Source organism: Apostichopus japonicus, chromosome 15, assembly GCF_037975245.1.
Source record: "Apostichopus japonicus isolate 1M-3 chromosome 15, ASM3797524v1, whole genome shotgun sequence".
NCBI lineage: Eukaryota > Metazoa > Echinodermata > Holothuroidea > Aspidochirotida > Stichopodidae > Apostichopus > Apostichopus japonicus.
Window position 1 is genome coordinate 22,266,624 of NC_092575.1, and position 12,901 is coordinate 22,279,524.

A 12,901-nucleotide genomic window follows, 5' to 3' on the forward strand; every position below is an offset into this window, starting at 1 on the left:
CACAGTGAAAATGCTATCTGAATAGACATGCATACAGTAGGGTTTTTCTATGATGATACTACCTGTATAAAGAATTACGACAATACTTTATCAAAATAAAATATTGTTGGCTCATATCTACACCAAATATAGTCGGAAATCTCTGGGTTAAATTGTGTACTACAGAGAATGATGTGTTCCATATCATCTAGGGCTATAGGCACAGGGAATTAATTATATGGTATCGCACACCAAAACACAAAAGTGACCCAACTGCTTCAGGAATGGAAAACTGTATAGCACTGTGAACTAAAACCCAGCAATTACCTTTTACTGGGATATTTTCTCTCAAATCTTATTACCTATCTGTTTTTTTTTCTTTTTTTGGATATTAAAAACGAGGAACAAAAGTTGCTGGATCTGATTCAGTTCTGAGATAAAACTTTTATAACAATAACAGGAATTTCACAGATTATGATCAATATTGTTTAGTGCTATCTTACTAAACCATCTTAGGAAACAGAAAGGTGCCAAATATTTCTGCTGATAGGATGGCAGGTTGCAAAAAAACATCTCTCATACACTGGGAAACCTAGATAAACTCCCATAGGATGGTACTACTGATGCAAAGTGACATCACAAAAGGCACCATAAAGATGATATCTGTGTGAAAAAATTTAATCTAGCAGGATATACGGTGGCATGATTAAGTAAAATTTAATTACTGAGTTAATTATTAACTTAATTTAGTATAACTCATTAAGTTCAACCTGTCTGGTTCAAACCAGTCCAGAGCATACGCAGAATATTATATTATGAATTATGTTTGTTTGATTTTTTGGAGGGGGAGGGGTAAGGGGGAGGGGAGAGGGTTCTGAATAGTAGAGAAAGGTCTGTAGATTTGCATTCTGCATGTACTACCAGAAAATTCCTATTGCTATCCGTCTGTGGAAATTACCTTAACATTGTAAAATTTGACCTGGGCATTTTTAATATGAAACAATCATCAATGAAATACTGATAAAAGCATCATGTTTATTTATAAAGTTCAAATTAATTTCCATATGAACCTGCTGCTGCTTCACTTCATAACACACAAATATCTCTACTTATAATTTTTGTTATTTCAATTTTCTTCTTTTTTCAATCTGTCTGATAACAATGTTCCCTCTTGACTTCTATTACGGGCAGCTGGGGATCGTTGGTTTATCATCTCTGAAATATCTTTAAATTAGTTACTGACATTTAAAGGACAGAAACTGCAGACGAACTCGTCTGTTATCACTTCCTTCCCAGTCCCGTAATTTGATATTCCCTAATCCGAGTTTTACGTCACAATTTACGTCACGGAACCCACTCCCCAAAAAACCCAAAAGCACTGTACAGCATAATCTCTTCATTAAGACATTGTAGAGATCGGATCTGCGATAACAATTTGCATATGGAAACAATAAAAGTATCACTTAATCCAAACAAAACAATTAACCTTCAGAGGGGGTATGTAACCTAGCAACAATTACAACCCTAGTGGGTCCTTCAAATTATCATGACATTATTTCCCGCTTTAATGCTGCCCATGGCAGGCCGACTTTTTCATTTTTTTCCCCTTTATTTTTTACCAGGGGTCCTTCATATGAGGTATCTTTTATTTGACCTCATAGGGTTACAAACTATAAATAGTACTACCTATACTGATCAAAGAGAAATTGGAAAAAAACTCCAGACAAGGTATACATGTGCAAGGTAGTTAAACATACAAGTGTAGTTAAACATACAAGTATTAACATAGGCTTTTTTTCCAAGGTAACCCTGTTCTAGTTTTAAGTAGTGCTTTAGCTAGAAACGAATCAGCTTTGTAGCTCCACAGGATTTTTAATCACTAGAAGTTAAGAAATAGGAAAATGTCTGTATTCTATAAACTGAAGAACAAACTCCTCCCATATAGAGTTTGAATCATGTGACTTTGTATTGCCATTTTTACAAAATTGTGATTAAAGAGTATTGAGCATAAGGGTTGCTCTGCCTTGGCAGACAGTTACCTAACATTGTCAATTCTGAGTATTAAAATGAGATATTTACATAACATATTTTTGCATCAAATAAAAAGTTAAAAGAAGGAAAAACGAAAAGGAAGATAAAAAATCTGTTTACTATAACTCTCTTTTTTAGGAAAGTCACCCTGTTAGAATTCTACCTTAAAATTTATTGTCAGGTTGCAATCATGAAGTTATACATTTATCTCCTTCTATTTTAGAGGTAAATATTTAAATAACTGTCTTAATGCCTGTGAGCTCAGTGTAGTCCTAACCTGACCAATGGCAACCTGTTAGAGAAGGACTTTCTGTAATAGAAAGGATTAACATAACTGTTATTTGTTTGTTAATTTGTTTTATATTAGGCTAACATGGAATGAGTTATAAACTTGTAGACTTCTTGTACAGGAAGGTGGGAGGTGTGAGGAGAAGCTGGAGAAGGGGAAGGAAGGGGGAACATTTTATATTTGCTGCTGGGGTATACCACAGCAACCACTATCTTCTTTCCTAACACCCATAAACCCCTTCACAGAGAACTATCTCTTTTTCCAAATTAAAAAATATCTCAGAGACTATGAAAACATATTGAAATAAATCAGCAAAGATGGCCTCACCTTCCAAGACTAGCACCAAGTCTTCCATACCAGTATCTCCGGGGTCCGTCAGTCTGAGTTCATCCTCTACGGGGGCGATCAACAGGTCATACAGAGCCCTCAGAGGGGGTTTGCCCGACCAAGCCTTATGGTCTAATCCCGCTGGTTTGGCGAAGACACTTCCGTTGGACCTGAGAGTACCGCTGAGGCTGTGCACGCTGGATAGACTCCTCATGCTGCTGTTCCGTCTCTGGTTGCCCCCGGCGACAGAATGGTCCTCCTTGTCCACCAGCTTGGTACCGCTCAGGGATACCAGATGCTGGTGGAATATATCGTCCGCCTCGCTCTCGGTCTCGCTGGCTATCTCGCTGCCGGTGGAGAAGCCACGGTGGGCCTCCACGCCCAGGGTCTCACGGGCGTGCATGATGTGTTGGTCCAGGTATGACGAGGCACTGAAGTTAAGGCTGAGGTCCGCCGTGGAATGTGACGACCGGTTGGATCTCATAGTTTGGTCCGACGGTTCCTTCTCCAACTCGGAGAGGTCTGCATCGTGAAACACTACCAAGCCTACAAGCAAAGAAAGTGGATCAAAAAATTAAGTGAGTGAACCAATAACAATGTATTTAAACAAATATAAAAGTATATATAAGTTTATACATTAGTAACTGCTGTATATGGGCAATCTAAAAGCCCTTGTCGACCATGTTTGATTGATTAATAAAAGCACTCATAGTGAATCAGTGATATAACAACCATGTCTGTATACTGTTCAAAATGTGTGTGTGTGTGTGTGTGGGGGGGGGGGTGGGGGAGGAAAGAGAGGGAAGGGGAAAAATAGGAGTAAGGATGTGTTAACGAAGTTACTGGACTTTGTCACCTTACATAAGCACATCCTTTCGGTGTTGCATTCTTCTGTTTTGTTTCTATTTGCCACCGACTTCATCCTTTTTCAACCACCCCCCCTCTTTAAGATAGCAAAGCACCTACAGAAAAATGATTTCATGTTTCCATATTTGAATATAAGCATGACTCTTCAAAGTAAAGATGATCACGGCATATTTCTTACCTTCCCTAGGTGAGAGCAACCAAATATGCAGATGACCTCCAGCTATTGAGAAATAAAGTACTGTTGCTGTTTGCCTCTTGACAACCTCCACCATCTGTTCAACATCCACCATGGAGCACCCCTCACTCTCTCCTTCTATGTCAGCACTGGGGTTCTGCCTTACCAGCATATGATCGATGAAAGCCTTGTTTTTACCTCTCTCGGCCACCGCCAGGGCCTCGTCGGTCCTCCCGGCGGAGACCAGTATCCTCTGAAGCGTCTGATAGGAGGCCGTCTGGGCGTCCAACATGGACATCTGATGGTCGCTCCCTGGGTAGGTACTGTGACTGATCTTTTCAAAGATATCTATGGCTTTATAAAGCTGTTGTTGAGCCTCTTCGTCGCTCCCGCTGGACCAGAGGCTGAGCCCGAGGCGGTACCGGATCTTGGCCTCGTCCTCATCCCTACCGAGTTGATCGGCGATCTGGAGACCCTGTCTGAGGTACGCAATGCTCTGAGAAAAGTTGCCCAGGGAGTGGTGGACTCTACCCAGACTACTGTAAGCTAACGTCTTTGCCGCTCTATCGTTCAGTTCGGCTGCGATACTGAGGTGCTGTTCCTGGTACATTATCGCCTTCTGGAAGTTACCCAGGGACTCCTGTACCATACCTAAATTTCCAAATGCCCTGCACTGCTTCGAGAGATCGTTCATCTCCTCTGCGATATTCAGGTCCATCTGATGAAATTCCAGAGCCCTGTCGAATTCCTCCATGAGCAGGTTCACCTCCCCGAGACCGCAGGCGGCATCGCCTTGGGCCGACTTGTCTTTCATCTCCATGGCGAGACTCAGCTGATGCTTTAAGCACGACACCGACTGCTCAAAGTTTCCCATGTGGCTGTGAATCTTCCCTAGCTCACCGTAAGCAGAGGCTTTGGCGGAGAGATTTTCAGTTTCGTGAGCGAGAAGCAGTCTCTTCTCGAAGCAGAAGAGAGCTTGCTGAAGATTTCCTACGACTTTCTGGACGTTACCCAGACCCTGGTATGCCCGATTCTGTTCCTCCACGTTACTCATCTTTTGCGCTACAGATAAGTACTGCTCAAAGTTTTTCACAGCGTCTTCGTAATCGCCCAAGGATTCGTAGCATTCCGCGAGGTGGCCGTATGCACGGCCTCTGTCGAAGGTCACGGTGCTACCGACGCAATGTTCTAAGATCGAGAGCTGTTCCTCGAAGAAACCGAGGGCATCTTCGAAGAGACTCATATTCATTTTGGATATTCCTAGATTGCCGCAGGCCTGAGCCTGTAGTACGCTATCACCCAGCTCCCGAGACCTCTCGAGCTGTTCCTCGTAACACTTGAAAGCATCAAGGTACTTAGCCAGCGAAGAATGCACCGCTCCCAGGTGGCTGTGTGCTTTACATTCTCCCTTCATGTCGTTTAACTCTTGATAGAGTTGGAGCTCTTGAGTGTGGAAGCCTAGAGATTTGTCGTAATGTTTCAGTTTTCGGTGGGCGGCTCCTAACGAGCCAAAGGCACTTGCTTCCAGTGATTTATTTTCTGCTTGCTTAGCGAGCTGCAATTGTTGTTCGTAATACTTCACAGCCCCCTCGGTGTCTCTCTTGGCCATGTATACATCCCCGAGGTTTCCCAGGGCTCGGAACTTGCCGGGGACGTTCTTCACTTGGTGAGCGATCGTTAGGAAGCACTTCTGGCACTGTTCCGAGCGTTTGTAATTCCCGAGTGTTCTATACGCAAGACCGAGATTACAGTATGCACGTCCCATACTAATCTTATCTTTTAATTCGCTAGCCAAGAGCAAATCCTTTTCATAAAATTGTACGGCATCTTTGTAATGCCCCAGAGAGTAATGCGCATAGCCTAGATTATGATAAGCTTTGCCGATGCCGGCTTTGTCCTTAACCGCTTCGCAAACGCTGAGATATTTGTCGTAGTGAGGTAGAGCTTGAGCAAATTCACCCCTGGAACTTAAATAGTTCCCCATGTTGATGAGAGCTCGAGTTTGGCTTGATCTATCTCGTAGCTCCTGAGAAATGTTCAGATGTCCTCTGTAATGTTCCATGGCCTTGTCGTGCATATTCATAGCTTGATATGCGACAGCGAGGTTGCCATGCGTGGAAGCTTCCGCGACTCGATCGTTGACCTCTCTCGAAATCACCAGCTCTTGCTTGTGATATTTCACAGCTTGGTCGTGCTGTTCCAGAGAGGTGTAAGCGTTCCCCATATTTCCATAAGCTCTGCCTTGCCCCGCGACGTCTTTCTGGGCCATGGCTATCATGAGATGGGCTTTGTGTAACTTCAACGCTGTATCGTACTGTCCTAATTGCTGATAGACGATACCTAGATTTGAGCACGCCCTTCCCTCTGTACTTTTGTCCTTCATACTGAGGGATATATTTAACTGCTGCTCATGAAAGTTCTTGGCTTGGTCCAAGTCCCCGTCACAACGCGCAGCGTGGCCCAGGCCCGCGCAGGCTCTGGCCTCTATTGCACGATCACCCAAATGTTTGGAAATGTTCAGAACTTTACTATGGTACTGTATAGCTTGTTTGAACTCTCTTTTGTAATGAAATGCACTGCCTAAGTTGCTATACGCTCTGGCCTCTTCGTTTTTGTTTTCAAGTTCTTGAGCTATCTCTAAATGTTCTTTATGACAGTCCAAAGCATTGCTGGCCTCTCCCAGTGCCAAGAAGACAGCACCGACATTGCCTATCTCCCGAGCCTCAAACTGCTTGTCGCTGAGTTGCTTCGCTAATAAGACACACTGTTTATGGCTGGCTAAGGCATTGGGGTAGTCACCAATCGCTGAGTACACATGACCTTTGGAGAGAGACATAAAACAAAACATGAATAGGTTTAAAAAATAAGCAAAAAAGTGGTTAATTCTCATACAGAAATGTTTCTACACTGTAAGACAAGCCTTAATACCTTTGAAGCATCAAGTTGCATTTACCACAGAGCATCTCAAATTCTTTCACATGTAACCTCTCTCATCCTCTTCCCTACATCCTCTCACCCAACCTTCCCATCCTCAAAATACCTCTCCCATCCTGTCACACACAACCACTCCCATCCTCTCACACGTCACCCATCCTGTTTCATGGTACCTCTGCCATCCTGTAACATGCAACCTCTCCCATCCTGTCACATGCAACCTCTCCCATACTGTCACATGCAAATTCTCCCAAGAACCTCTCCCATCCTGTCACATGCAACCCCTCCGACACAACCTCTCCCATCCTGTCACATGCAACCTCTCCCATCCTGTCACATGCAAACTTTCCCATCCTGTCACAATCAACCTCTCCCACACAGCCTCTACCATCCTATCACAATCAACCTCTCCCACACAGCCTCTACCATCCTATCACAAGCAACCACTCCCATCCTATCCTACATAACCCACCCCAACCTCTCCCATCCTGCCACATGCAACCTCTCCCACACCTCTACCATCCTATCACTTAGCAACCACTCCCATCCTATCCCACACAACCCATCCCAACCTCTCCCATAGGTTGTTATATTTTTCAATTAACATGAAACTGAGTGGCTCTCTGAGTAACAGTATACCAACACATGAACAAAGTGAAAGCAATATTTCTTTCCTTTATATTTTTTGTCGGACATTCCCAAGGTTAGACCTATCATAGCCGTAAATATTTACGATGTCCCTGAATGTGTAAATTTCCACTCCAGATTTATTTCAAATGGAGGAGAGATACAATTACCAGCTACTTGTGTCGTTCTTCTTCGTTCAAACCGATATATAATGTTGCACTCGACGACTTTTGTTACAAATACTTTAAGACTACAACGGTAATATAGCTCAGCTAAAGTGTCAAGCAGAAAACATACAAATAACGGCAGAGATAACCGTGTAGTGTATCTGAAATAATCCACGAACACATTTTGACATTCTGCTGTGGAACGTTACACCAATCTTGAAATATCGTCAGACTTCAAATAAGTTTACTACTAAGATTCCAAGTTAAAAACAATTTATATGCAAAATATCATCAAAGTTATTGTTTAGTTTGAATCATCCTAGGATAAATCTATCAGGTGTTCCAACATATAAGCTCTTTTTCACTGAAAATCAATTTGATTAAAATCTTTAGACTGTGGTATAAATACAATGTTAGTTAGTGACTGCATTAAAATGAAGAACATTCAGGTGAGAGCGGGAAGGGTGGAAGTGGGGGGGGGGGTGGAACAGCCTTGCTTTTCGTGCTATTTGAAAAACTGAACGTAGGACATGTTCTTTCATCACTACTGTACGTTAGTGATGAGACCGATGTGACCAAATCATTTCAAAGTTTTGATTAATCACCTGAGACCAATGTGACCAAATCATGAGACCTGTTTTCAACATATTGCTTTAAACTTGAGCCATGAGGTAAAACACTTAGCCTTCTAGTTTTTATCTGCAAATTCTCTCAACATTCCACTATGAGTATAGGTACATTCACAGACTGACAGACACATTTGAAGAAACATGAACCTGTGGAGTCCTGAGGGGATCAATTTACATCTAAAGACATGGAAATTACACCTGAAAGAAATCAATACCAGATCATATAGAATGAATATGAATACGGGTCTACATGAACCTATCAAAAGAAAGTTGTGTTTTTCCTAATGCTCACTTTCAGTGCAGAATAAATTTTGTTGAGATATGGCAATCAGGCTAGTGGTAAATTTGGGGAGGCTTTTTGCTAAATACCAAAGCAATGTGATGTGTGCTGACACAAATAACACCAACTGGTACAAGCAGTCAGTTATTGACAAGGAGAGGGTTCCTTAATTAACTCAATTACTCAATTCCTTAATTAACTTAATTAAGGATCAGAGAAAAACATGGGTTGGACCAAGGCAAGATGGAATCAAAATATCACGATGCCTTGATTGCAGAACAATAAATGGTGTAGGCTGCTAGGTTGCTAAAGTCTAAAGTGTTAAGGGTTTATTCACAAGAGCATTCTTCTCATGTCAGTAGCTTCCTAAATTATTATTCCAACTGATTCCCTCCTATAGCATCTGGGCAGTTCAATTTTATGCATATGAATATGCATTTTCTCGATTCAGTGATTAAATTACAGTAGACTTGACCTATGCACTAATATTGAGTTGTTGTTGTTGTTTTTTTCATCCTTTTTATTTCTTTATTTCCCTTTCATTTTTTGTTTACTTAATTTTACCAAATAGAGCATGCAAGCATCGTTTTTATGAATATACTCAAAATAAGATTGCAACTGATCAAACTGGATACCACCAGAGACTTGATTTTTTATTTCTTGAAACGAAACGTTACTATTCAAGCCTATAATATTCATCTATAATATCCAATTTACAACCACAAAAAAAAAAAAAAAAAATTGCTCTTCCAGACATTTAAAGTGTGTGAGAGATAAATGAGGGATTTTCTAATCACATACTTAACGTCTGTAATATCCAATCTACAACAACGAAAAACAAAACAAAATTTCTCTTCCAGACATTTAAAGTGTGTGAGAGATAAATGAGGGATTTTCTTATCACATACTTTACTCTACAATATCCAATTTACCCCCCCCCCCCCCCAAAAAAAAATTCTCTTCCAGACATTTAAAGTGTGTGAGAGATAAACGATTGTTACAAATCTTACCAAGACTGCTTAAGGCCGATGCAGCTACTGTTCGATCCTTCTGCTTCATGGCTAGTACAAGCTGGAATCTATGGTGCGTCAAGGCTTCCTTATAGCTACCCTTGGAAAAGTATGCAGCGCCAAGGTTACCATGAGCTCTGCATTCTCCTACTTGATCACCTACAAGATAAAAAAAAGAGAGATGAAAAAAAATTGCACCATTTTTTTATCAATTTTGGTAACTTTATATACATCCTTTCTTAATATTTATTTTATTTCTTTAAATATTATTTATTTCTTTAAAAATTATTTATTTCTTAAAATAAATTTCTGTACTTGCCATTTGACAAGGAACAATTTGCCTGAATAATATTTTTCACTGGAGTTATACCATTTAGGCATCTGGCATCATTCTGCTAACAGGGCACTACCTTACAGATGCTACTGAAAGTGCCCTTTCCAACAATAACAAGAAAACTTTGACTTTGCAACAAAAACATATTTGTCACGCAGCACGGTGTAATAAGGATGTAACCTGGGTGGCAAATGGGTGTATCAGTTTGCTGTTAAATATTTCGGACAAATTTCAACAAACTCGTTATCATGAAACGGTTCACCAAAAGTCACAACACCACCAACAGCCCGGAGCTGTAATTGGCCACCTGTTACAGAGGACACTCGTAACCAGGGGCACATTCATGTCACAAATAATAATCTGACACGGTTATCCGCTCTCCAATTTTCCAAGTCCAAAATTTGTTTATCTTTTGAATCAAATTAAGACAGATTACAGTATTTAATCGACACAGAGGCCACAGTTTCCAATACGTCGTGACGGATGAGGAGAAAGAGAATCGATGAATTAGGTATAAATGGAACTGACATATGACATAGCATCTCAAATTATTCTCTGGGGTATGCAACAGATGTAGCCGCTACAAGCGACCATGGCATCCGCATTCATCTTAATGAATATAATTCGTTGTTACGATTGGCCTGACCTACAATTTCTGAAATAGAATAAGCTAGGTGACATTTAACTCTCTGTGGTCAAGTCTGTAGATGAGCCTCAAAAATAATAATCACTGGATAAACTGGAAAAATATATTACATTTCTTTTTGACTTTGATTTATTTCTGGGTTGTTTTTTCCATCTTCTGTCTGCCTTCGTTCAATGGGGAGTGATCAACATGGAAGACCAGCCGCAGATTTTTATTAAATGATTGGATTGTCTGTGGCCTGTCATTAGAGTGTCTCCATCTTGAACATGGCCTAGTGACCAGCCCATAAGTTCCATCTCCATAGTTACCATGAGCTTTAAATGTTCCCTTATGGGCAATTTTATGTAAGTCAGGGGATCAGGTATGATTGGAAGACCAGTGAGGATGCTTGATAGGTTACACCAATCATAAATAAATATATGCCTTTCCTAGACATATTAATTTTGACATATTAATTTTTAGAAATTTTGGCAGCAGGGTAAATGAAATTTATCCTTAATAAAAGCAATTAGACTACGCTGTGCAAAAAGGCAGAGATGCCTTGGGATCAGTTCAAACTGGGGGGGGTGGGGGAGATATTTTGCTTATTTTCTTTAGAACACAAGTATATCCAACAGGAGTAAGTTTCATTCACTACAACTGCCATCAAGCTAAAGAAAACTTCATTTTTATCATCAATAGATATCAGAGGATAAAATTTTCTCAACACTTAAAAAGCTTCAAAGCCAACCCTTTGAGGCACTCAAAAAAACAAAAAAAAATTGCTTTTCATCAAACTCACAATTTTTTTTTGTCCTCAGGAGTAACAAATTTAATTAGAAGCAGACATCTTAATACTTTTCAGCTGGGAGCATCTTCTTTTTTTTTGGCGTTTCCCTCGAGACCGAAACACAAAGACGAGACTTACTGGCAATGACTAAGCTTAGTGATTTACTTGTAACTGCTAGAGAACTTCCACACGTTTCATCCATCCTAGGCTATCTTTTGTCATCCACAGTGCAGCCGTGCATCCCAGCGATGAAAACCTGACTTATTGCCCCATGAATTAAACATTTTACATCTGGAAACACTCTGGAGTTTTAGTTTTCCGTTTCTGAATACTAGACAGGTGTTCGTTATGGTAATCTTCAATTTGCACTATCTATGCACACAGATCATTTTTCCATGTTTTGGGGTACTCGTCTTTTCTTATTGCTCCTTGAGTGGGGGGGGGGTAGTCACATCTACCACCGAAACAGGGGATCGATTTAATTACTACAACCCTGGACAGATTCTTTAATACCACTAACTTGATATTTCAAGTCCGCAGCTTCGTGCAACTTAATTATTGATCATGCAAGATGCAAGATAAAAAAAAATATCTCTTTTCTAGAAAATAATTTGTAGAACGAGATCTTTTTACAGTGAATTATGTACAGGATCGGTTTGTGAACGGCTGGTGAAGAATCTTACCGAGAGATTTAGCGACTGCTAGATCCTGTTGCATAAAACCAATGGCTTGGTCTGTGTTCCCTAGACCCCAGTGAGCACTGCTCAGAGCTGAAAACACAGATCCTCTTAGTTTGAGGCTGCAAGTACCTGTTAAACATAAAATATAATTGTTAAAAAGTAAAAAAATAAGGTAAGAAATAGCCTCAATTGTGAAAAGCAGCTGTTATACCCCCTCAACCTCTCCCCCACCCCCTCCTCAAAACATTAACACTTTAGACCTATCTATGACTTATCGTTCCCTGTGCTATTTAGTCAACTATCCTGCATTGCATCAAAAGTCGTAGAGGTACCTGTATACATTAAAATGCCAAATATTTCCATATTTTTTGCAGTGTACCCTTTTTTCCCCTTCTTTTCCCCCCTCGATATTTTGCTTGATCAATATCTCCAAAGGTCCATCCATTATTTCTTTGAATCTTACCTATTTTCAGGGCAGATTCCAAAACCACCAATGAGGAGGCATGATAACCAGCTGCTAGTAACTCCTGACCAATCACAGAGATGATTACAAACGGGCTCTTATCCAATTTCATAGACTGGAGCTGGTTGTAGATTGGTTCAAAGGTATCTGCAAGAATATCAGAAGATAGATTTGATAAAAGGCTGCATGCAGCTTTAAAAAATATGTTAAAATGTCTAGATATGCTCCTTCAAGGCTAAACTTGATGGAAGTCAGCTCCTCAGGGGAGGCCTAAATGTTAAATGGTAATGACTTTGAACATCATCATTTGTCCTTGTCAGAATGTTCAATTCAAACGTGAACATGTGATATATGAGGCCATAAAAGTTGTTTTTTTATGTAATTTCTAACTGAGTTATATGTATTATATCTGAGGAACTTACTGATCTTCTGTGTTAGATTTATAAGTTCAGCCAATTTACTTGATGAACCTCACATGTTTAAAGGCCATTTCTCCAAAGAAAAAAAAAAGGGTGCTGCATAGAGGTTACACAACCTAGGCTGAAAGAATTTTTTATTGCAACAGTCTACAAAAGTATCAACATTAACCAACTTTTACAATTTCACAGAAACTATTTACGTTGTTGTCGTCATCTTCATCATCGTCATCAAAGTTTTAATTTCATTTCTAGGTGTCTGTTTCATCTGGTTCAGG

At 40.3% G+C, this 12,901-nt stretch overlaps 1 protein-coding gene across 5 annotated transcripts in view; it reads right to left on the bottom strand.

Annotated features, from left to right (window-relative positions):
• LOC139981065 (tetratricopeptide repeat protein 28-like) overlaps positions 1 to 12,901 on the bottom strand; it is a 109,581-nt gene that overhangs the window by 18,710 nt on the left and 77,970 nt on the right. For all 5 annotated transcript variants that reach the window (XM_071993210.1, XM_071993213.1, XM_071993209.1 and 2 more), the window contains 5 exons: positions 12,208 to 12,354; positions 11,748 to 11,873; positions 9,316 to 9,474; positions 3,672 to 6,488; positions 2,627 to 3,172 (listed from right to left, as the gene is read on the bottom strand). In XM_071993210.1, the coding sequence (XP_071849311.1) occupies positions 2,627 to 3,172; positions 3,672 to 6,488; positions 9,316 to 9,474; positions 11,748 to 11,873; positions 12,208 to 12,354 (3,795 nt within the window). The remainder of the gene's footprint in view (positions 1 to 2,626; positions 3,173 to 3,671; positions 6,489 to 9,315; positions 9,475 to 11,747; positions 11,874 to 12,207; positions 12,355 to 12,901) is intronic.